The sequence below is a fragment of the Gobius niger genome (genome assembly GCF_951799975.1).
Source record: "Gobius niger genome assembly, chromosome: 1".
In the NCBI taxonomy this organism is placed as follows: Eukaryota; Metazoa; Chordata; class Actinopteri; order Gobiiformes; family Gobiidae; genus Gobius; species Gobius niger.
In genome coordinates this window covers 48,554,016-48,579,955 of record NC_136852.1, presented here as the reverse complement: position 1 = coordinate 48,579,955, position 25,940 = coordinate 48,554,016, and the positions used below count along the sequence as shown (strand labels likewise).

The 25,940-nt window shown below is 40.8% G+C and overlaps 1 protein-coding gene across 1 annotated transcript; it reads left to right on the top strand.

Annotated features, from left to right (window-relative positions):
• LOC306972064 (tetraspanin-15) lies at positions 1-24,061 on the top strand. Its single transcript, XM_079568518.1, has 8 exons — positions 1-290; positions 8,523-8,708; positions 11,865-11,939; positions 12,017-12,112; positions 15,685-15,801; positions 19,820-19,870; positions 20,253-20,369; positions 23,263-24,061. The coding sequence occupies exons 1-8, from the start codon at positions 204-206 to the stop codon at positions 23,596-23,598; spliced, it is 1,065 nt and encodes a 354-aa protein (XP_079424644.1). The 5' UTR covers positions 1-203; the 3' UTR covers positions 23,599-24,061.
• Positions 24,062-25,940: the final 1,879 nt, after the last annotated feature.

Below are 25,940 nucleotides of genomic sequence, written 5' to 3'. Positions count from 1 at the left end.
ACAAAGCGTGCACCGGCGGACGCACGGAAGTGTTTTTTGTCTCCGCTACAACAACATCAGGGTGCGAGAAACGAGAGCTACGATGAGTTTACAATACATTCACCCCGTGTTTCACATATAATTCCAGGTTATAGTCACGTTTCACGAGCTTGGAAGTTTCCCCGGGAGCGCACGAAGGAACGCTAGCTAGCCCCGTCGGCACCATGCCGCCCTACTCGGAGATGAGAAAGAGCAATCGTTTCTACTACTTCATCAAATTCACCCTGAACGTGTACTCCATGCTGTTTTCGGTAGGTTTTGGATAAATTCACAATTCATGACGTGCTGAAATAGTCACCTTTAGGATGTGTGTGAACAGATAGAACAGGTGCCCTTTGGCGTCAAGCGAGGGACAGCCAAACTATGCACAATCGTTAATATAAAAACAACACATGCTATGTTTTACTTGCTTTTAGGGCTGTGGCAAATACACTTGAGTTCTTATTACAACAATGTGGGAGCTGTTGAGGTATTGTGTTATAAAATCGTAATCCCGAGCCCACATTTTCTCGATGCTTTTTTTTTTTTTTTTTTTTTTTTTACGCATGAGGTGACGGGGAATACCTATTATTAACCTGAAATCCCCTCTATATTTTGAATCAGTCACACGTTATGTTAATCATTTTGATCAGGCTAAACGTTTTTCCATCGTAGCGTAAATGACTCTGTTATAAATAGACCCGGGATGTTGTGATTTTCTCTACGATGGAGGTGGTCGCGATGCTAGCAATGAATGGGGAGCTAACGTGATTGAAATCGCTTAATTGCGGGCAGATTAATGCTCAGATTATATTTGGTTCAATGGTTAAAGGTAATCAGTGGTTACAACTGGACAATGCGTGTTTATTAGCTGGATTTATTGTTAAAAGATAACAATAAGCCGCTCTTTGACAAACAGCGGTGGCGCAGGGCGTTGGATTCACTTAAAGGCATAGTGATGTGGGGTTTCCAGTGGGCCGACGGAAAATGCAGGCGCATTTGTAGGTCAGTAAACCATTTTCACATAATGCGTTTGGTAAGGCTATTTCTTCACTGTAAATGAGCCTACGATGTCTTATAGGGCAAATAGTAACCCAGAGGATCACCGGCTCTTCAGTTATCTGTTTATGACATAAGGTGAAAATGCAACTGTGTGAACGCATGACTCATAAAGTCAAACCAGTTCCAAAGAATTATTAACTAAATCAATAAAGGTACATGCACAAACAGCTTTATGCTATAGTCTGTTGATCGAAAGAGTAGAAACAGCAACTCAATGATCTAAATTAGGTTGAATGTTGAATTTTGCCATTATTCTCATGTCACACAGGAAGCAATAAAACCTTATACTTTATCCACAATAATAAGTAATACTGATTTTGTTGTTGTCAAATAGGCAAAAAAAAATAATTAAAACAAAATTGTTATATTAGAGTGTCAGCCAGTGAAACACAAAATGGAAAAACAAAATCCTTCTTTCACACAGCACTCGTGGGCCTGTTGTCAAATGATCTCACCAGGTGACCTTTGACCAATGACCAAAACAACCACAGAGACTGACATCTAAAACAATGAACAAAACAACAGGCTTTCATTTCAGGCTTACGGATAGCAATTAATTAAACCTATGTGTTGAATCTGTCTGGGAAATACTTCCAAAGCCCTCCATGTTGCTTAGTAACCTTTGACTCTCGCTGAAACTATTGGAGGTCTGTTTTTTAGATTCATTTTCGTTTGCGTTTACAGTACACACCGGATGGATATGGAGGATCCAGTCACTGTATATTACAATCCTCCACTCGTTTGAAAGGGTGAAATCTTTTCCAAAAAACAAGTTTTCCGTTCCAAAGTTGGCTGTGTTATAGATGGCAGGGCATGGAGGGTTGAAAAATCAAAGCACTATTCGGCGCCCCTCTAGCTGATGGCTGCCTAGGTCACCTATGCCAGGGCCACCTTCATTAGAAGCGCCATCTGACTGCTGTGACGTGACGTGACATTTATCAGCTGATGTTCCCAGACATAGCTGGTGTGGCAGGTCAATCACATGATTTGTGATGCCGGTTTAGTGTCGCCGCCTGTCGAGAAGCACTGAATGGTGTTACTATGCATGCGTACAACGATAGCGACATTTTCCAAGCAGCATGTTCCATACAAAAATGTTCATAATCAAATACCGTGGGGTTAGAATTAGGATAAAGGTGAGCCTTAAAGGAATAGGTCACCGTTTTTACATACTGAGATATGTTCTTACCTCACTTTAGCCGAGTTAATATATCCCCGTCTGGTCTTTGTCCGTGCACTCTGTCACGCAAACGGAGACATACGCAGCCTCTCCCACATGTCAAAGACCAGACGGGGATATATTAACTCGGCTAAAGTGAGGTAAGAACATATCTCGGTATGTAAAAACGGTGGCCAATTCCTTTAAGTCATGTAACGCAGTTACCAGTCCTTTACTATGAGAAACTAGCGCTTGGCCCATGCACAGTGATACATTCAGCGCTTTTCGGCAAAACAGCTCGACTCGCCAGAATACCGACTACGTCCTTCGTCGTCTGGTGGTTTCTGAAGAAGTGAATCCCATGTGTGTGAGAGCATAAAAGCTCCATTTCTGTTGAGAGTATCTGCACCTAGTTTTCTGATCTAGAAAATGTCGAGATCTTCTAGATGTATTTTTTTATTAGTGTACCTCTCCTGGAACTTGGGAGGGGAAGGGTGTGAGCGCCCGAATGATCCTCGGAGCTCTGTTGTCGGGGGCTTCGTGCCCCTGGTAGGGTATCACATGGCAAACAGGTCCTAGCTGAGGGATCAGGCAAAGAGTGGTTCAGAAGCCACTTATGAGATACAACAGGCCCGGTTAGACTCAAGAGGCCGTCCTTTCATAGACCCACCACCTGCAGGAGGAGCCATAGGGGGCTGGTGCAATGTGATGACCCGACAACGGACAAGTGGAAGAAAATGGATGGATGGATGTTTTTTTTGGTAGAGGCATAATGAACACATCACACCATATTTTAGCCATAGGCTAATTTACTTCCATTAATCTACTAGTATGAGCTGATTGGATCTCTGAATTATATTTAAATACACTGAACATATTACAGTATATTCCTAAACATCTACAACAAATATGTACATTTCAGAACAATATAATTACTAACATTGGCTAACAAGAATAGTACCCTAAAACAAACAGTTGTGCTTCTTTACTGACAGAAAGCCAGAGCAGATAAATAGTACATTTAGACCTAATTTCAAGCAGGGCGGACATGCCTTTAATCTCCAGAAAATGTTCCCCTCCGTCCAACTCTGTCTGACCACCAGCAACACACCAAACAACACATTACTGAGACTGCAAACAGGGACATTAGAGCCGCTATCCCTTCAATAACAGTTTCCCGGTTTCCTGCCTCTCTCTCATTCTCTTTCTTTCTCTCTGCTCGTCTTCCAGTTTTACATGTTACAGCCATGGCCCGGAGCCACAGACACAGACTTAATTAAAGCTATCTTTGTCGACTAATTGTCCTTTTGTCAGTGCTGCATGGATTTCCTCTTAAATGTTTTAACAATGCTTTTGGCAAATAAGGCAATATATTTCAAAACTGTACCCGTCCCAGGCACAGAGAGGATGTGACTTTAAGGAAATACAAAAAAGATGGCACTTCTACTTTAAACCTTAATATAATAGAAATAGATATGCTTTGTCAAATATTGCAATATTACAATGTCAAAAGCTAGATGAAAATAGGAAAATATGGATGATGTCACAATCACACTCATCTATCTGACACTGAGTAAAAGTTATCCGGAGAGCATAAAACATAATGTACATTTTTATGGGGCTTTTTACTGTGTGCCCAGCAGCCACTATTACCATTTCCACTCCACCTGGGGCCAAACCAAACACAGTGGAGGAATGACCTGCACATATCTGAACTCTAAAGCCTTTTAAAGACATTTTTCAAAAAAAAAAAAAGGAAAAAAATCATCTTTCCTTGATTTCTAAACTAATAACTAAAGGCTACACCAGGGATCTCCAACCAGTAGCTCAGGAGCTTCCAGTTGCTCTCCAGCCCTGAAGGTAGCTCGCTAAAGGCTTTCTAAATATCTGCATACGCTTGATGAACCACAGTGTAGATGCATTTTATTTACTTGTGGTTATTTCCAGACATTAGAATTATTACAAACCTTTAAATTGTGAAGGGCTGCACTGAACAATATGTCGCCAAAGTATTGTTATCGCAGTAGGTGACCCAATGTCCATTTCACAACAAACCAAAACAAAAAAAGTGTGCACATTTTATTAAGATATATTTGGCTTTGTTGAAATTGTGAAGTATAATAATGTAATTGTGTCTAGGTTAACTAAGATTATAGAGGTGGGTAAAGATGACCTCTATGTGACTAGTCTTATAGTAAGTACAATGTTGACTAGCAAAAACCTTTTAGTTCGTCATCCATTGACCTAAATGTGAGCAGATAATGGCAGGTGTAGTCCAGTATAATTTGTGGTGGAGGCTGAGTGATGGTGGGACCGGAGCCAAATATATAGTGCTTTATGGAGAGCATTAACTGTGGGTGAGGTGAACTGTAGGCCTTTCTCTTTAATGCAGATTACCTTAGTTGCTCTTTGGACAATCAATAACACAAATGTAATCCCATTTCAGCTCTATGCATTAAAAAAGGATTGCACTTAACTTTATTTAACTACAGTGGGAGGAAAAAGTAAGTACACCCATTGGAATTTCTTACATTTCTTGCCTAAATTGCTCTTAAAATGTGGTCTGATCTTTATTAAAATCACAAGAATGAGTGAGTGTCTGCTTAAATACCACCCAAACAATTACATGTTGTCATATTTTTATTGGTTTTAACGTGTAAATATTCACAGGACAGGGAGGAATAAATGAGTACACCTTTAGATTCAATAGCTGGCTAACCCTCCTTTCAACCAGACATTTCCTGTAGTTGCAGATTAAATGTGCACAACGATCAGGATAAATCTTGCTCAAACGGTTGCAGTTCAGCGATGTCTGAGATGTCTGGTGTGAATGGTTTTCTTGAGGTCATGCCACAGCATCTCAATCGGGTTTAAGTCAGGACTTTGACTGGGCAATTCCAGAACGTGTATTTTATTCTTTTGAAACCATTCTGAAGTGGATTTGCCTTTGTGCTTTGGGTCATTGTCTTGTTGCAGCACCATTCCTCTTTTGAGCTTCAACTGTTGGACAGATGGTCTAAAGCTTTTCTGCAAAAAATCTCGATCAACTTTTGAAATCATTTTTCCATTCATGATATCACGCTGTCCAGGCGCTGAGGCAACAAAGCAGCCCCACACCATTATTTTCTCTGCCGATACTTCACATTGAAGATAGGGCTTTGATGTTGGTGTGCTTTTCATTTTTTCTCCAAAAAAGACGGATGTTCTTCCAAAACAATTTAACTTTGGGTTCATCAGTCCACAGATTTACTTGGAGTATCCAAGTGCTCTTTCGCAAACTTTCCAGCGATTCTTGTAAGTCTTTAGCTGACACTGTATGGTTCTTTTTTACCTCATTAAGTATTCTGCGCTGTGCCCATGGAGTCATCTTTACAGGACAGCCACTCCTTGGAAGTGGTGATGAATTGTCTCCATTTGTAGACAATTTTTCTAACCGTGGATTTATGAGACGGTTTTGTAACCTTTTCCAGCTTTATACTAATCATCAATTCTTCATGTAGGTCTTCAGAGAGCTCTTTAGAGGCAATTCTTAACTAGTGTATGTTTTTCAGTGTCAACGGCAGCTTTAAGCCACACCTCAGTGATTGGACTTCAGGTTGGCTCACACCTGGCTCTAAATTTGTCTAGTTAGCTTTTGGAGCACATTTAGCCATTCGGTGTAAATATGTAATTGTTATTAGTTCAATCAAACACTGGTTACTCATTCTTAAATAAAGATCAGATCACATTTTATGACCAATTTAGGCAGAAATGTAAGAAATTCCGAAGGGTGTACTTACTTTTTCCTCCCACTGTACGCTCATGTAAAAATCCTGCAGCTGCACAAGATACACTCAGAACCTCAGCTAGGAAAAGTATGCAGATAATCACAATCAGTAAAAACAATTTTAATCACGACTTGTCATTGGTTTGGCCAGAATTGTCCCAGAGTGAAATCCATTCTCTATGTAGCAGTACCTGTCTTTCGCTATGAACCTATTAATGGTAGCACTGCTGTTGACTGCATTATGGCTTATCCAATTTAAGTACTGGCGGCAAGATCAAAAATTTCACAGAGAAAGCAAAAGCTTAGCTTCATTAACAGGCCAAGTTATGGTCTGTGACTATAGATATAGGCAGCTTGAACCCAAATATCGGATTGGATTGGGAAAAAAATATCTTGGAACAACACTAGCACTGATGCAGGGGAGACTTCCTCCTGGCTAACTTTCGTGGCTAAAAGTTGGAATTTCACACCGCAAGTTTGGTCCCATTTTTGGGGTATTAGACCTGTGGCATTTCAGGATTTATTTTGCCCGAATGGAGGGTCAAACTAATTAAAGATAGTGATTCTTGGTGAGGCGCATGATTTATCGTCCCGTCCCCTGGCTCTTACACCCACACGGCTTCACTTGTAATGATGTGGTCATACTGCACCAACTCCAATTTAAATCCAAATCCTAACCCCAAAACATTCAGCTGACCTTTTTTGAGAGCTGCTGACAGCCAACTGAAACTTGTTTTTCTCGTCTTGTGTTGTTTGAAAAACAGTTAAGAAGACAAAATGCTGGACCTACAAAGCAAGTGCCGTATGAACCCGACCAAGCAGGTTTTTTGGTTATCGTCATATTATTTTATTTTTTTGTCCTCTCCATCTCGTATCAATGTTTACTAGCTTTGTTGGTGTAAGCCCCTAGTCCCACAGGATTTTTCCATTGCAGACATTCTGTATGTTCTTAATCCATCATCTACTTGCTTGTTTTATGTTTCCCCTCAAGAGGCTTTCTTTTAGCAACAGGGTGAATCTGGTACCTTCCTAACGTATGTGGACAGTTAGCAAGCTAGCCTAGGAAACTTTTCAGTGTTTCAGCTTTTCCCAAAATCTGGGACATTGTGGCCTCCTTAATATACTGTATTTACTCTATTTAAAGGAATTAGTTTTTATCTTTTGGCTAAAATTACATGAAAAGAAACATCTAGCAATGATCGTGGGCTTAATATGGATTTAAAGTAGTATAATGTAGCAAATACAGTTCCTTTCAAAATCTTTATACTTCAATGTATTTGTTTTGTAGACAAGCTTTGGGGGCCCCCCTTCATATTGCCTTTAGCCTTTAGCATTTAGCCCTCAAACAGCTCGGATTATGATGATCCAAATGTGTTGAGTTGCTGTCAAGCAATTGACTACATTTAGGTGATGTCAAAGCCTAGTTAGAAATCATTAATCAATATTTGACTTTAGTTAAGAATTAGCGTGTAAAAGTGGCCTCTGAGACTTTAGAGAAATCACATAAATGCCATAAAACAGACATGTCAATCCTCGCCATACTTTTACATAGGGACTGGCTTCTTCATTCAATTGTATGTGGAGGCCGTTGGCATAAAGGCATTTCGATGATTTCTTTAGTTCCACCCATCTTTCTTCTTCAAAACTGCTCTCGAACAAGTTAAGTGTAGTGTTAGAGAATAAAGATGAAGAATAAAAAAGAACCTTTTGAGTACTAGCTGTGTATTACAGTACCAGATGAATATTAGGGATGCACCGATCCGATGCTGGTATTGGATATCGGAGCCTGAACCGATACCAGTTTTGGCTCTTGCCATTTTAAAAACACAACTTTCACCAACTAAATCGAAGTGAAGTTTGATTGCCGCGCAAAGTGCCACAGCTAGCAACAGTATGCTAGAGCTAGCGGCAGCATGCTAATGCATAGAGCAACGTTTCCCGAGACTTTATTGATCTTACGATACAGAAAAGATGACCAACTTTATCAATCACAGCAACTACTTTAAAAAAAAGTCTCTTGGTATCGGTTAATATCGGATTTTGGCAGATGCTCAACCCACCTACTATCGGTAGCGGTATCGGAAGCAAAAAAGCTGGATCGGTGCCTCTCTAATGATTACTGTCAGTGCTGGCTATGATCAGACGGTTGAAAATCTACTTGAAATCCTTTTGTTCAATTTGCGCTGCAGTATCTGTATGATAAAGAGCAGGCACTGAGTGATAAATGATACAGTTTTACTGAACAGCTGGTTTCCACGGTGTTGGAGGGTGTCGACTCAACAATTTTCCCCAAACACAACTAAATCACAACTCCGAACCGCATTCAAGCAACTTTCCAAACTCGCTGCAGCTGCACTAACCTCGTGACTTGTATTGGCGTCGCCGTGGGCCTGGTATTCTTTGTAAAAGGCTCATCAGAAGTTACAGAAAATTGATCTCGCGCTCGCTAACGTGCTTCTCTCCGCTCCTGATTTCAAAGGTACTGACCGCCCTGTGTTCTGTGTGCTCGTGTTGCAGCTGGTGGGCCTGTGTGTGCTGTGCGTGGGGGTGTACGCCGAGGTGGAGAGGCAGAAGAATCGGACGCTGGAGGGCTTGTTCCTGGCCCCCGCTGTGGTGCTCATCCTGCTGGGGCTGGTCATGTTCACCGTGTCTGTGGTGGGAATGGTGGGATCGCTGCGGGACAACAAGACGCTGCTGCACATGGTGAGGGGGGGAGCAGAGGGGGTTTGTGGGTATGGAACAGCTCTGCAGCCTACTGATTTATTATGATTTGTTGATTAATAAAAAGATCAATAACTAATCTTAAAATTTGTTAGCTGTGAGGTACACAGACTAATATAATATAGACTAATATACGCCATTTCCTGAGCAGAGCTGTAATCAAGGCGAGGCAAAACAAGATATAGCTTTTGACGTAAATTTGGCATTGTTTTAGCATCACTTGTGTTTGATATATTGGAAAAAAGGCACCGTAATTTCCAGACTATAAGCTGCTACTTTTTTCACACGGTTTGAGCTCTGCGGCTTGTACAACTGTGGCTGATTTATTGATTTTTTTGGTCATACTGAATATTGTGTCATGTTGATAACAATGGGTCTAAAAACACATCAAAGAGCTCTGACATAAGACAGACGCAATAACAGCTTCAAATCCAGTCCAGCTTTATTTCTGAAGCACATTTTAACGACTAAGACAGTTTTCAATGTCCTTCCCCAAATTATGTGTACACTGTAAGAAGGATTAATGTAAAATATATGTAACAGGTAAAAAAAAAACAGGTAAAATTACATAACTTGCCATAAAACAATAAAAAGGCAAGGATAAAAAAAAATAATAATTAGAAAGGACACAGAGGGCCACACAATGCGGCGTTAGAAGCCAGAGAACAAAAGTGGAGTGTTTTTAAGATGAGACTTGAAACACCACTGAGGGGGCCGTACAAACGTGAAGGGACAGAGCGTTCCACAGCTTATTAGAAGGCCCTGTCCCCTGGAGTTTCACGGTTCGTCTGAAGAACCACCAGCTGGTTTGAAAATTTAAATGAGGTCTGTGATATATTGTGGGGTCCATTCAAAGCCTTTAGAACAAACAATAAAATCTTAAAATCAACTCTAAAAAGGACCAGGAGCTAGTGCAGAGAGGCTGAAATTGGGGTGATGTGCAATCATAACATCCAAAAATAAAGGACCTGATGGAGAGCTGCAGATGTCTCTGTCCACAGTGTTTGCTGCACACTGGGGTGGGGGCAGCCGGATGCCCCCCGCACCTGTAGCTTCAGGGGAATAATAAAAGTGATACATTCTCTCACTGATGAAATATAATAGAGGGACAAATTGATCAAAAGTCAACCTCAAACGATTCACCCAACTCTTCCACACTTAGGGAAGGGGAACTCTTAACACAGCCACTCTCCCTGGAGAAGTATTTTAAGAATAATCCAATGAAATTTAGAAACTTTTAAGTTCTTAACACACTTCTATAAAAGTTAATGTACCTGTAGGCCACCGCTCTCTTGGAATATTTGGCAGGGCACGGAGAATTGTGTAGTTTTCATGTATTTCCAGTGCTGATGGCGTGATCAACTGCTCTTTGTAACAATGTGGACACCTGCAACTTATAGACAAGCACGGGCTATACTGTAACATATTAGTATATGATGGCACCCCCAGCCAAACTATGAAAAGAAGTGCGACTTATAGTCTGGAAAATACAGTAGTTTCTTTTGTTTCATTTGTAATTGGATTATTATTAAAGAAACGTAGCTGTTAAGTTAAGTGGCTATTTAAAGCAACGATTTGTTGGTGCTTAACTACAGTATCTATGGCAGGGGTGTCAAACATACAGCCCGCGGCCCGTGAGATGATTTAGTATTCTAAAATTCCAGAGTATGTAAAAAATAGTATGTCTCCAGCCCATTCCTGTGCGGAGTTATGAGGAAGGAGGAAAAAAAGGAAATAATTCCAGCAGAGGGCACTGACATAATAAGAGATCAGGATATAAACAGTATATTATAGCCACGTGGTAAATGGTCAGTCTGCCCCAGGATGGCAGTAGCTACAATAGTAACTTACTGCTATCGAGTGTGGAGTGAATGAATAATGACTTTATGCAGCACTTTGAGAAAAGTGTGGCACAGGCTGATAAAGCGCAATAAGTGTAAGCTGTTGTTATTTATGGGGCCACAGTCCTTTACAATATGCGACCCGCCATTGGGGCTGAATTTCAGCACTCGACCCAAATGGGTTCGACACCCCTGCTCTACAGGTTTCAATGTCAATACATTTCTCATTATTTACTGTGTCTGCATTCTTTCAGGAGTCAGGACTAGAATGTCTGCAATAACATTTATTTAAAGACTATTTCGAAGGTATTATTTACACCAAAAGAGTGCTCTGGAGTTGGAGCAGTCAATTCTAAACCTTGTATGTTATTTTGACACACATCATATGTCGAACTGTTTGAATGATGAAAATGTAAAAGCACAGCTGTTGTCTTAATCACTTCTGCCGGAAAAAAAAAAGGCATTTCTATAATTGAAGTCAAGGGAGGACTAACAGTGTTGGCGGATTATCCCCAAACTTATTCACAGGAGTCAGTCAAGGGTAATGAGAAACTTCTTCCAAACTATTTTAATGCTGGTGCAGAGAGAATGTGCAAGAAAAATGTGTCCAGCTCGGGTTGGTTGGCTCTTATTCAATGTAAAATACGAAAAAAAAAAAAGTTCAACACAAAATACATTACCCCACAGTTGGCTGGAAAGAGTTGCCAAATGATTAAATGCCTCAAAAAAATAAACGGCTGATATTCCCTCGAGCTGGTTTGGCTTTGCAACAGAAATAATAACACAGAAAAGATTGTTTGAATTGCATTGAGCCATAAAACAATGTTGATATGTCAATGTTGTTGTTAATGAAAAATGACTTTGCAAAGGATCACCACCCACCCGAAATTGCAATTTGAATGGTTGCAATTTGTAAGCAGCAAGAAAGCGAAGAGTGCAATTATTTAGGCAGCACAGTATCAGCGTGGAGTTGTTATTGGTTTAGTAGTCATTACTCCTTTAAATCATCTCAAATATTGAAAAATGCCCCTGTTCAAAATGTGTACAGTGATCTGAATCTTAAAGGCTCTGTACCCATTTAAACGAGTATTGAAAGAAGATTTGTTTTGTCCTTCTTCAGTATATAATGTCCTGTCCGATCAGCACTATTGAAGTATTTATCTTAGAAAAGGTGATTAATATGGAAATAAGACCATATTAATATGGGTTTATGTTTGGATGTACAGGCGACTTTTCTTTCTAAGCATTTTCCTTGTACTAAAGAAATGTGTGTTGTTTTATTTTGCCTTTTGTGCAGTTTCTCTGTGTTCTTTGCGTGCTGCTCCTCCTCCAGGCGGTCGCTCTCACCACGGCGCTGATCTTCGAGAAAAAGGTACGGGACGTTCGCAATTTTTCTTCCCCCCACGTCCCCCCGAAGCCAAAGTGACAAACACAAACTCTCTGTTTCAGACGTCTGCCTTGTTTCAAAGCAGTATACGAGAGGGCATCAAACACTACTACGACGACCTCGACTTCAAAAACATCCTGGATTATGTGCAGCAGAAGGTGGGTCACAGAGGGTTGCAAAATGTGGTTTGTTCTGCCATAGCAATTGGAATAATGAGCAGTGTAAGCGTAGTAAAAATGTTGTGAGGTTTCGTGGTCCGAGGTTTACGGTAAGATTCTTTGTCAATACTTCGTTAACATGTCCTATCTGTGTTTACAGATATGACATGATCAAATTAAATTAAATATTGACGTTATTGATGAATTGTAATGCTGATGTATTCACACTCACAAACAGATATTACAGGATGCAAAAGTTGTTTATCTCATCTTTATTTATTTGCAATCAGAAAATGGTATCCAGTCAGAAAACAATGCACTTTAGCTTACCAGATCCAATGACTAAAACAGTTTGCAGTAGGGCTGGTTTCTGTTTCTATTTCTATTCTTTAAAGCAGTACTAAGTAACTAGTTTACCTTAAGAATTTCTTTCCGTAGTCCCTCTGGGGATTATACAAGTGTTAATGGGATGATTGGGGGGTCTTTCATCTCCCCCTGGTGTCTCTGGCCAGAAAACCACAATTGCAGCTTTCCTGCACCGGATCGGAGTCACCAATACACACTAATGGAATCACGAAGAAGAGGCTACCAGGCTAATGGGCAAAGCAAACTGCGGGCTAGCGCCACTTTAGCAGTGTTTACAGTCAAGTTTGAGTGAAAAAAATTATCTCCATAGTGTAATTGGATGTACAATATCCCTCTCTCCCTTTGACTTTCCTGTCAGCGTAGGATTTACTCTCACGGACAATTAATGAGTAAAAAAAAAACGCAACATGCTACGACACCTGCAGTGGCGCGTATGGCCTCTAGCACCATGAGTTACTTACTTCTGCATTAACTTTTTTTTACGATACCATACTGGTATACAGGGTATATTTGTAATTCATACTATACTGGTATTGTTTAACGGTACCCAGCCGTAGTTTGCAGTTAGTCTAAAGGACTTTGTTTCATTTCCAAAATCCTCCGCCTGTCGCCAAGTCCAAATTAGTGCAAGTGCAGTGCTCCATTAGTTAAAACTGAAGTTCTTGAACTCTTAAATGAGGCCTTGCTTGGCCATATACCAGTATTTGAGTCATTTATATGCAGCTTAAGGCAAGTTCCAATGTACATACTCTTCCTTTAAATGTCTATGTTTACTTTATACAAAAAATAGTCTATTTTATAGACAATATGAATCAAGTTGCATAGTGTAGCAATTTAGGCCAAGGTTTTCACACCGTTTCATGTGCTCTTTTGTCTAATTAAGGCCATTTAAGTTTGCTCAAGAGTCAAGTTTCTTAGAGAATCTGGACTTTCTGTCGTGTGGTCCCTTTAGAAACAGGAGAGACTCACCTTTTGTCTGAAAATCAATGTGAGCTGTCTCTGCTTTGGCATTTCTCAGCAGCACATTATTGGATGTCATTGAATTGAATACACGGGGCCAGGAGTTTATCGGGTCTTTTCTACTACGCCATTTATAGTTTTGACACTTTTTCTTTATCACATTCAGCAGAGAGGTCCAAGTCTATAGCAGTGTTTTATCGCAGCGTGGTGACTGGAGCTTGCAGAGGTCTTGCAGAAAGAGACTCTCTGCAACAGTTTGTTTCTGTCTTTGTCTGCAAAAAATGTTACCTTTTCAAATCATTCGCATAACCTATAGTTCAAATAATCTGTAGTGTTTCTTATGGATGGCAGCCTGACTTTTTTCTTAATATGATTAGAGCTAAGAATAAAAAGTTGCTGAAGATGGAACTTTCTGCCTGCTGATAAATGGGGTAAAACTCCTATTTAAGCTATATAAATTTAATTTATGAATAATGTTTCATTGTTATACTGTAGATAAGGGATGTTTTCTCTTGGAGCCTTTAGCTGTCAATAATCAGTTAATTATGAAATTTCCAAATATAAACTTGACAGCTCGTCAAAGGAGCCCCTGGCTATTCTCGCTCAAGTCTCTCCACATTTCACTTCCGGAGAGCTCTAGTGATAAGCCTTGTCTGATCTGCTGTTTGTTCAAAGACAACAACAGTCCGACGCTGGGTTCAGCTGATGACGCGGTGTGTGTCCAGCACCTCTCTAAGCCAGTGGAGAGGGCTCTGGGTAAAAGTGTGTTTGTCCCCTGTTAAATCTGGGACATATAGTGGTAACTTGGGCATACAGGGCTCTGTTCATTTCATCGTTAGCTTCATGTTTGTATCAAGGAAGGGTTAAGTTGTACTTTGTAGTCCCCATAGGAAAATGTGTCCTCTGCATTTGACTTATCCGTTGATGCTGCTGGGGTAGCGCGCAAGGAGCAGTAAATGGCGACCACAGTGCAGCGTTTTCCAGATGGGGAGGCTAATGGTCAGAATCACCTGGCTGGAGGATTAACCCATTGAGCATGTATCACTTTTGAGATATGAGTGATTATTTTATTGGTCAGCTCTAAGGTCACCCTGCCTCTTTTTAAAGCTCCAAAACGGGTAAAAAAATTGTGTCAACCGCTTGAGCTACATCTGTGCTGTTTTGTGCTGTTAAGATTTCCGTTTGTGCTGGTTCGGTTCTTCAACTATTACAAACCTACAAACCTTTAGAGCTCGTCCTCCTCAACACACACTGCATGCAAAAAAGAATCATGGATGTCTCAAAAACGAATACAGCACAAAACAAAGATTTTAACAGCACGAATGTAGCACAAACCAATGACTTTCTGTATTTTTTTATACATTTACGTTTAATGGGGGGTCATCTTCTCACAGCTTTTGGAATGCACTATATTCCAGATCTAGGCATCAGTGAGGGCTTTCGCATTGATGATAAAATGTCTGTACTGCAGAACTGATGGTTGAAGGGAAGTAATGTTAGCTATTCAGTCACACCGGTATGTCGTGATTGATCTGCTGCCTTAGCTACAATTCAGGAGTTCAAAATCTAGACTGTTGATTGTTGAAATCTAACATTCATTGTGCAGGATTCACTCTCCAGGGGTTGAAGCAGGTTTTATGTGGGTGCCAGCTCACATTGGCATAGACGGTAATGACGGCGCAGACGACAGAGCTAAAACGACTTTGTCAGACAATATCAATATTAACCTTGATTTTGGTCTTTCGGATTATTCTGAAATTATTAATTCTTCAACTAAAGCACGAGGGAGTCTGTTGTTATAACTAGACTGAGGTTGGGGCATACAGGGCTAAGGAGTGGGCATCTCTCTGATGGGTAAGCACCCTAACGGCAAGTGTGAGTGTGGAGAGGCGTAAGACTTTGAGACACGTCTTGATCCAATATAACTGCACCTTAGGGAGCAACTTTACAGGGCCCTGGGGATCGCCGGACAATCAAGCCTTTATCTCAAGCATCTATTCTCAGTCTGGACAGCTGGACGAAAATGGAAAGAGTCTGAGAGTGTCTGCAGAATCACGGATCAAACCCGGGACGTTCTTCCTGTGAAGTGAGAGCGCTCCGTGGGTGTCTAGAGTGTCATTCTTTCTGTCAGTCAAAAGTGAAACAGAAACTATGGGACATTTGTGCAAGGAGACTAAATATATAACATCATTTAATCAAAGCAGGTCGAGCGTGTACTGTCCTCATGTGTGTATTTTGTGTTCCAGTTTTCCTGTTGCGGAGGCGACGAGTACAAAGACTGGGGAGTGAATCAGTACCACTTCTGTAATGGCACCGGTCCATTGGCCTGCGGGGTTCCCTATACCTGCTGTGTGCGCGAGAAAGTGAGTTGTGCCTCTGTTCTGTCTTGTTGTTGCAACCTAAATCCTCTCAATAGACTTAGATGTTTACCCACAGTAAATCATTACATCCTATATTTGAAATTGAGTTTTGTTTTTGCTTTTGCATATCTCTTTCTGTAAATGCTAGTGTTGATTATATATAGGTACTGTGTGTGTGTGTGTGTTTGTCTGTCTCCCTCTCTGTCTATCTCCCCCTCCACCCCCCTCGAAAACACACTGGCCTCTCTATGAACTCTGCTAAAACATGCACATTGGCTTTACTGTAATCTGCATCAGGAAGAACACGCTGCATGCGAGGGAACAGTCCTTGGTGCTCGGCCCGTTTCCGAGAAGTACCTTTCTATGTAAATGTTACAGTCACTATGTCCAAGTCAGTTTCACTTGTCAATACGTCCAAACCAAGCAAATACCACAAGGTCGGGGTCTATTGTAGCAGACTGTGTGGCGGTGGATAGCATTAGATTGATTTCGGGGACACAACAGGACAGTGAATGGGAAATGTGATGAACAGACTGCAGTTGACCTTGGCTCTATGTGTGAAAATAGAAATGTAATGCAAAGAGAGCAATAGGTAGTAGAGTAATAGGTTGGATATTGAAGGATGAACAGAAAACCCAAAAAATGACAGAACAATTAGACGGTTGGAACCTTTATGGGGTCATGCACTAATATAGTCACGGTCCTACACACTTCCCAAATGAGATACATATGTTGCATCATCATGTATCTACATATGAGATACACTTATTTTTTGCCACTTGATCTTTGTCATTTTTTAGTTGTACTACGAAATAGTGTTCAGGTGTTAGTCCTGAGCCGCTGCGACTGAGCGAGCCACCATCGTGGGCCAACTTGAGCAGCATGTTTTTGGAGGTTGGAAAAACTGGAACACCCTGAAGAAACCTGGCTGGCTCCTCTGAAACAGTGCCCAGCCTCCTGGATTTGTCCGTTTCAGAGCGTGGTGTCCCGTATTGGTCAGCTCCTCCCTCTTCCTCCTGTGCAGCTCCCTCCGCTCCATAACAGTCTTTCACCGTCTTCTGGGAAGAGCGTAGCAGTTAATCCGTTTTTTTCTCCAATGAACGAACATTAGTCAGAACAGGAAGGATAGAAGTGTGCAGCCATGTGCGGCTTATACATGGCTGCGAGTCTTGCCCAGATACCGTCTGCCCTTTTTTTGTTTCCTGTAGCACCTTGTGACGCCTTCACTGTGCTGCAGGTGTGGGGGGCTCTTGGTGCATCTTCAGTGTTTCACATGTCTTTAGCTCATAAGCTAGCTGTTTGTTTACTTTTAAAAGCCTGGTCCTTCATGGCCAGTACGGACTTTCTGCAGTAAAAGAGAGCAAAGATATACAAAAGTATCCAGTAAAGCAATGAGGAACAAAGAAACTACAAATGCAGAAAAAGGCAAAAACACCACTGTACCAAGGGAGAGGGAAGTTGCTGCTTGTTTACACGCCGCCATCTGGTTATTTCAATAAAAATTGAGACCAGAAGTGAACAGACTCACAAATGTCACAGGAACCATCTTGATAATTATATTAATTATACTATTATATGGAATGTCGGCCAATTAGCCCACCCACTGCAATGTGGCTGCGTGGCCAGGAGCCAGCAGAAGAAGGAGATAAGGCAGCTCCACCTCAGCTCTCTTAAATGTCTGCATCTTCCTCCTTTGTGGCCAATCAGCCAGAAAGCTGAGCAAAAGATTATGTGAGCGACAAAGCAGGCAGGGGTGTGTGCTTGCATGGTGCGCATAACACCCAGAGGGTGAGGGACAGGGGCTTACACTGGGGTGAGTAACATGGTTAAATAAAGCTCAGATAAAAATAAACAAAAACATGATTGCACAGCACATTTGCAGAGTATAGCGGTAGAGGTCGGAGTGTTCTAACTGACTTGCTCTTTGTAGGGCAGAGAGAGAACTCCCGTCTGGGCGTACCCTGCCACAAATATTGTTTTAGAAGCTCTTAAAAGTTTAATTTTCATAAAAAAAATATCCCCTAAAACAGTACCATTTTTCTCCAGTTCATGAAAAGTCATAGAATTGCTGAAGTCCCTGAGTTTTCTTCTGCACAATGAAATCTCCACAATTTGCACTAAGGTCTTTAGTTCTAATTGTCAAAGCCTCCTGCAAAGCCCCGATGTCTATACTCTCTGTGTGAATGTGTGAGCGGCTCCCTGCCCTCTAAACGGAGGATGGTGTTACAAAGTTATCAAGGCTCAGGGAGGATTTATCACTCCAAATGAAACTCCGGTCCCTCGGTACCTCCCTCTAGATCCATGGCCCCATCTACACTGCACTCATGGCTGGGGCAGGAGGAGGAAGTAGAAAATGAATCATATGACCATGACAGTATGGCACACGACCGACAGAGATGGGAAAAGCGGGGTTTTCCTGGCAGTGTATCCTGATCCTGATGTTGAAGGTTCTAGTTCTAGTTAGAAATGTAAGAAACCCACTTTAAAGATAGACTGACACTGACATGAAATAAGTAGAAAGAAAAGAAATAAGAAACATAACAATCTTCTGACTGAACTTTAGTTCGGTAATTAAACATGCAGAAACATCCTATTAATAAAAAATAGCCCTCAAAAGTCCCGCCGTAAAGAAAACACTATAGACATACTCATAAGCTTACAAACATGCCAGTCCTAGGTATATGTGCTCTTGCTCTCACTCCTCTCTCCGATGGTAGACGCAGATTGGATGAGCTGAATTGGTTTTCTTATGTTATCGGTCCACACCTGTCACAGACGCAGTCACAGGAGCACACTTGGCTTCACAACCCACCGGATTAGGGGCAAGTGTGGACCCAAGGGGTGGGGGGGGGGGGGGGGGGGGGAGGAGGGACGACTCAAGATATATTTCAGCGTGGCCCACCAAATCAAACCAACTGCCACATACACAATCTACTTTTGCATTCGCCCAGTTGCATTTTCAGTCTGCAAAACTCAAATTCAGCGGGCTAGTACTGGGCCTGAGGGGTGACTTTTCCCTATTTTCGACTCATTTCATTGAGATTTGGCTGAGTGGTTAGAGCATAAACATTGTACAAGGCTGCGCAATATCGCTATGAGCCAATAAAATCTTCCATCTGATTGAGCACAGATTTGTTTGCTCCCATAACCTACACAAGGCATCTTAATAAATAAATTAAACAGTTCCAAATTTAGTCAGGATTTTCCTAATTTGGTTCGATTATAGCCTTGTTTTGGTCATGCTTTAGTATTGTTTTAAATCACTGTGACCGACACAATTTAATGCAAAAAATATCCTGTGTTTAAAGCAGTATTATGTAACTTGTAAGTAAGTTATGTAATTAATTAATTAATTGTAATCAATTGAAAAAAGTCCCGGCCCTAAATATTTCGCAATATTCAAGACAGTTATCAGATATCACAATTTATTTCTCAAATCACGAAGCCCTGATTGCACATTACATGGTATAACTTAGACGCAACAATTATGACCAATTTCATGTCCATTATGTTCATCAATACACAGTGTATTTTGATCATAAATAAAAAGTGATTTTCTCAAAGTTAATCAATCAAACTCACTGAGCAATTCTCGCTTAGCATGACGGTCGGTGGCCTCTATCCAAGCTTCAACTAGTGGCTAAGACACCAGGTTCTATGTTTGAATTATTATTTAGTGTTAGCTGTTACCTTCAAAACTAAAACACTGAGATGAGCAGGAAGTGTCCTCCAGTGAATTCTTTGCTCCTGACACAATGTTCATAACATGATGCTGTGACTGTCCACCACTAACTCACTGCCGGCCATGTGATCTTGAGCATTTTTTTTTATTATTATGTAAGACATCGCTACTAACTGATAGGGAAATAACACTTGCGTGCATATAGCCCCTTCACTTACCGTCCGCAACCGATAGCAACTAACATCAGTGAATAAATAATGAATGAATTAAACCGTTTAGCGACTTTGAGTGTCTGGGAAAACATTCTTCACTGATGCATTTTTAATGTGTCGTTTACAGGTCGGGGAGGTCATCAACACACTCTGCGGATACAGGACACTGGACCAACAGGTGAGAGCAGTATTTGTTTCACTAATTAGGTTTTTACTCGATTCCTCCCTCTCTAAACTAGTACAGATCTAAAACTGTAATAGGTACATGTATCTATGTTTCCAACCTTGAATATTTTCCATTTTCAGACCATATTCATTTAAAAGATTATGAAATGGAGACTATTCATTTGGCAGGAGTAATTCTATCCCACTGGCCCATGGCGATTATCCAACTCGATATTGAATTATTGGCCACATCCAATAAAATAATGCTTTTTTCCCCCTTATAGTTTGTCTTCTACAGCTTTGTCCATCCTTTTTGCAGTGAATGCTTGTAGAAGTAATAGACAAAGATGATTGCCAGAACACTCTCATATCTCTCCCTGTTTGTGCCGGCGCAGCGTGAGACTCTTCATGAGGTGATCCATGTCCGCGGCTGCATCCACGCCGTGAACCTGTGGATGAGCGACAACATCGGCATCACCGTCGCCCTGTGCTGCGCCATCGGGCTCCCCCAGGTCAGAGAAACCACCGCAGATACAGTAGGCAACGTGTCACACTGAGGGAATCACTTTTGTTAGTTTCATAACTTGATTTATTTGTATAATGTCTCACTGTCACTGGAACACAGTCAGTTGTTCTTTTTTGGTCTAGAGGACTTGAGAAAATCCCTGAAATCATGAGGTAATCTGAATTAAGATGGTAATTTACCTGAATAAATAAACTCAAGATAAGCCAAATACATTTTTTAAAGTGACCCAAGTTCAAAGCACTTCACTTTATTGATTAAATTAGAGCTGGGATGTTTTGTTTTCGACACTTAAATTAGTTTGCCGCTCAGAGCGCTGTGGACCATAGAGAGAAAAGTAATTACAGCCATTACTTTTCTAAAGAAGATTTATTGTGATACCAGCCACTGCCTGGAAGTGTTTGGTCCCAATAGTTGTCTCGATAAATGCTATTAACACATCAGACTGGGGCTGCATCTAAGCTGTTATACAATACAGTATTTGAATTGTTTTTGCTACTATATTGTTCTTGGCAAATGACAAAGGAAATTCAATATAAAAATCCAAGAGGCCAACTCTAGACTGTCCAAACACGTATCTTATTTCATCTTTACTTTTATGAAAAGCAGTTTGTTCCTTTGGTCATAAAAGATGCCGTTTATGTCCACACATGGTTATATTTATTAAAGTCAAGCTTAAGGGCAAGCAGAGCATTGATTTATAAAAACATGAATGGACAATAATAATCTTGTTTCTTCACACATGAGCTGCTGGACTCCATTGTAAAAGTTGGTTAAAAATGTTGCCCTTGGGAAGCTGTAATGTGTGACGCCTGCTGTACATGATGCAGATATTTTTCTTGCTTATATGTTTGAGGTATCATTATAATTTTTTACATAAAAGTACACAATCGTTAAACACCTGGCGATTTGACTTGTGTGATGTAATATATATTTCCACAGGTCCAGACTTGTTCATGATATTTGTAGCACCACAGCGTATTCTATGTTATAGCTTGTTATAGGACACATGCTATGGCTCGTTTGAAAGGTGAGACTCGAAACTTCCCCATAGGGGAAAACAGTTTCATTTTACGTGCCTCAGTTCCTGAGAAATCTAAGCTAAACAGAGGCTAGTTTTGATGAAAATCATTGATTTTGTCCTAGATTTGGAGATATTGCGTGTTTTATGAAACACTCTCCTTTTCTGATTAACTCCTCTCTCCTCCTCTCTCCTCTCTGGATAGACACTAATGTTATGGTAAGAGGCAAATGCTTAAATATCTCTGTTTCAAGTACATTTTCAAGGACAACATTGTTTTCAAACACAACGTGTTGCCGCAGATCAATCGCTTTTATCGCGTGTGCATTTAAACAGCCTGGTTCTCGGATTGAAGACTTGAACAGGATTTTGTCTCAGCCGTCCTTCGACTGATTGTAACCATTTAAAAACTCAGAGAAAAGTTAAAATCTCAACTGTTTCGATATTTCCATGGGAAGCCACAATAATATATGCATGAGCTGCGAACTAGCACTAGCTACAAGCTCTTCATGCATCGCATCAGCTGCAAATATTAATTGTAACTATGTTGATTGTATCGTCCCTGATAAATAAATAAATAAATAAAAAAAATAATATATATGAAATGTCCAGATCATGACTTTTCACAAGTTTTTGATGGTCATTTATGTCACTTCTGTTCATCACAAAGCTACCAAAACCACACATACGGTGTATTAGAGTGTCTAGTTTCGTAATAAAAAAAATGGCACTCAATGTGCTAAATGTAATAAACATTTTTTATTTATTTGGTCGGGACAGTGCATGTTAATGAACATACATGGGTCTCATGCATGTAAATACGGCACACTGGATTGTAGCCTTAAAAGCATCAAATTGGATTCAAACTGGCATTAAATCAAAAGTGATGATCTTGCTCAATAACTTTAACTGTCTAAGTTCATCGAAAATATCAAAATTATGATCAAAAAAGTATTTAGTTGCTGTTTCGGCTGAAATCGACCACGTATTTTTGCGATAAAGTTGCCTGTTTGGCACAATTCTCTTTCCTCTGTTCGATAAAATGTTTATGCAAAACTTACAGAATTAATATATTAATATATATATTTTTTTTAAATGTAACCTGACGCATGGCCGCGTTTGGTGTGAACGCACCTTTAGATTTGACTTGCTAGTGTTATGTTTGAAGAAATAGGACCCAAATGCAACTCCAAGGAAAAGAAGTATCAAATCAAAAACATCAAACAGGACCCGAACTAACCTTTGTTTTTGTTTTGTTTTTGTATACTTTATTGTCCCCGTAGGGAAATTTGTCCTCTGCATTTAACCCAACCTGAACAGAGACAGAAAGGACAAGGGAAAACACAGGGATCTAAATACAGAAGGAACATGGAACAGGTGAAACACTTTAGGGCGGGGCAGGAAATCAACACAGGGGAAGCAAAGCAAAACCACAAGGACAGAACAGACTATGCAAAATAAAACACTAAGGACAAGAACAGACTAGAACACTAAACAAAATCAAGGGGGAACAGAACACAAATGGACAGAACCATAACAGCTAGTGTATAAACCCTGACTAATGAGCTTTGGCGCTTATTGTGAATTTTGTGACCTAATCAATTTCATATCAGATTTTCTGAGCTTCATTCCCACTCTGTTATGCTGGGTGTCAGACTGTCTGGATTCTCCCATTAGCCTAAAACATCTCAGCCTCTTCTGACCGATTGTTGCTGTAGTTTTGGTGGGTCAAATGCAACGGACAAATTGACCTTAACCAGGCTCATGAGCTTATCCATAAATCCAATGAACCTGAAGAAAGGAGCTCTAGAATAAACATCTAACAGTAGAATAATCATTTCAAAACTCTCTCTCCCGACAGCTCCTGGGCATCATCCTGAGCTGCGTCTTCTGGAACCTGCTGGTGGACATGAGCCAGTCGGCCGATATGGTGGACTTCAAGAAGAAGAAGTCTGAGTTCGACTACAGCGAGCTGGACCTGGCGGGCGCGGGCTGGTGCATGTGCCTGCCGCGGGACGAGGGCTACCTTCCCGTCCCCGTCGCCGAGCCCGACCTGGACCCCATCGACATCCACCTGCAGAAACTGAAGAAGCAGCAGCCGCGCACCCACTCGCAGCTCCGCGAAATGCAGCAGTCCCGCTCCACCACGGGGCTCGACGAGGTGGACCACGGGCGCAAGCAGAAACGGGAACACTGAGGGGACGGACGCACATGCACGGGGAGTTTCATCACAGCGTATTTTATTCACTGTGTTTCAATTTACATATCTGTTCACATATACATGAGCTGTTGGCCAGTTCTCTGACATTACATAGTATCTACAAGTGTTCAATCAAGTTCTTCAAACACAAGGTGAAGGTAAGCGCTACGTTCACGGCATTAGAATAAAAGGCATTAATAATTTGTACCTTGTGGGCCTTGTGGACTCACATGTGGGCTGTAGGGAGGATAAACGTTTCCTGATGTGCAATTGGTTCACACAGTTTCAGACCTCTTTAAAGGCGCTATATCTGAATTGTTCTTGTTTACTGACAATAAATGAGGGAGCGCGTGCATTTTCTATTCTTAGTTGTAGTTCAGAGTCATTACTCACTTTCCAAATGCTTTTCTAACCAAGTTTTCACCGGGTAGAGTTTATAAAGAAGTTTCACAACTTTAAGGAAGTAACTTGGAAGAGAAACTTTACTGAGTGTAATGCTGTAATACAAGGCAAGCCGAGCTCACAATAATAAAAATGCGACACTGATTTTTACACATTTCTGCTCTTTGAACAGTGGTTCTCAACAGCGCGGGCGCCTGGGATTGCAGGGAGGCTCAAAGTCTGGTCAGGCAGAGGCAGGGTTGCCAGGTCTCGGCAGCCAAAAAAACAGCTAAAATATGCAAACATACGGCGTGGCTGGAATGTTTTTGTACTAGTTTATGTGCTCCTGCGATGATGATGAAAAAACAGCCCTTTTTCCCTCTCCATCTGAAAAGCTGCTCTTAAGAGCTTTGGGTTTGAGGCTCTATCATCAGAAATCGTGATTTTCATTAAGAAATAAGTTTAAAGTATTCTATTTTACATTGAAAAAAAACAGAAAAAGACCTCACCCGCCACCCAATTTCGCGGTTTAACCGAGGACCTGGCAACCCATGTGGCCATACTGCCTTAGCTCTGCCCAATCCCGTCAGACCTTGGAAGCTAAGCAGGGAAGGGCCTGGCCGGTACTTGGATGGGAGACCGTTTGGTAAAACCAGGAAGCCTAGTGTGTGGTGGTGGTCGGAGGGGCCGATGGCGCTGACTGGTTGCCTCGCTTCCGTCAGTCTACCCCAGGGCAGCTTACCACCACCAAGTATGGAGTGAATGAATTGTGTAAAGTAAAGCTAATGCATTATTATTATTATTATTATTATTATTGTTATAACCCAGGGCAAGAGGGTCAGGCCATAATCATTGTATATGACTAAGGACGACAAGTGCAAAACAATACAAGTTTATTTCTTTGACATAAATGCTCATTGGCCATTATTATGTGTTGATGCATTTGTGTTGGCCATAGTTTTGGACTGACTACAGCAGTAAAAAAGGTTGGGAACCACTGTTTTAGAAGATCATGGATGGGCAAAAAATTCAGGTATTGGGCCTTTAAGTAAGTTATAGTTTTATCACGTAATTCGTATAATTAATGTGAAGCATCTAATGTTATAATACATTTCTTTACTTGTATCAACATTTCTACTATAATTATTAGCCTTACAATAATGCTTTACCATTATAAATGTAAAATATTTTGAAGATGTAAGTATTCATTTGTAAATCAGGAGTTACAAGAGCGCGTTTGAACTGTTGTGTAAATTCTATATTTATTATCTCCTTCCCCCAAAATGAGTTTTATTTCAAATGTTGCCCAAGACAAACATGTATAAGATGAAATACACTTTGAGAAGCGTCTCTGTGCACGTGTGTCCAGGCCCGGAGCGGTCATTTCACCCTTTTCTTGCCTTTTGGGTTTTGCCTTTTGTCACCACTGTAATCATTTGTTGAAGTTGTGTTGCACTACATACTGTATACGGTCTGTGAAGTCTGAGATATCCTGGTCAGCGAACGGGACGCGGTGTGGCACTTTGTATAGACATGTTTACAAGACCTGTATAGGGACATCTGACATCCGTTTTTAGTGTTTCTTTTGTCTCGTGATGGTTGATATATAGACGATTCTCTGGTACTTTAACATTTTTTTCTTATTTAAATTTTTTAGCTCACAATTGAAGCTCATGTCTCATGCGCTAAAGCTTACCTCAGGCTGTTATGACGAGCCCACGAGTACGCAGAGATTTGCTGTATAAATTAAAAGTAGCTCGAAAAGTTTCCAGTGGTTAGAAAAAGAAAAAAAATGGTGTCTCGTGAATTAAGGATGTGTACAGTTTGTGTATTATAATTTTTATTCTATGTTTTGATATGATTTCGTGTAGGGGTGCGACATGTTAATATATTATTGGACTAATCCGTACGGCCTTTGCGGTTCAATGTGCACGTGTGATTTGGAATAAGCTGCAGTC

Bases quoted from the DNA above. Each gene is read 5' to 3' on its own strand.
- LOC306972064 (XM_079568518.1), top strand. From the start codon at position 204: ATGCCGCCCTACTCGGAGATGAGAAAGAGCAATCGTTTCTACTACTTC. The intron at 8,709-11,864 runs GTGAGGGGGGGA...CCTTTTGTGCAG, and splicing joins ACAAGACGCTGCTGCACATG to TTTCTCTGTGTTCTTTGCGT. The intron at 20,370-23,262 runs GTCAGAGAAACC...CTCTCCCGACAG, and splicing joins GCGCCATCGGGCTCCCCCAG to CTCCTGGGCATCATCCTGAG.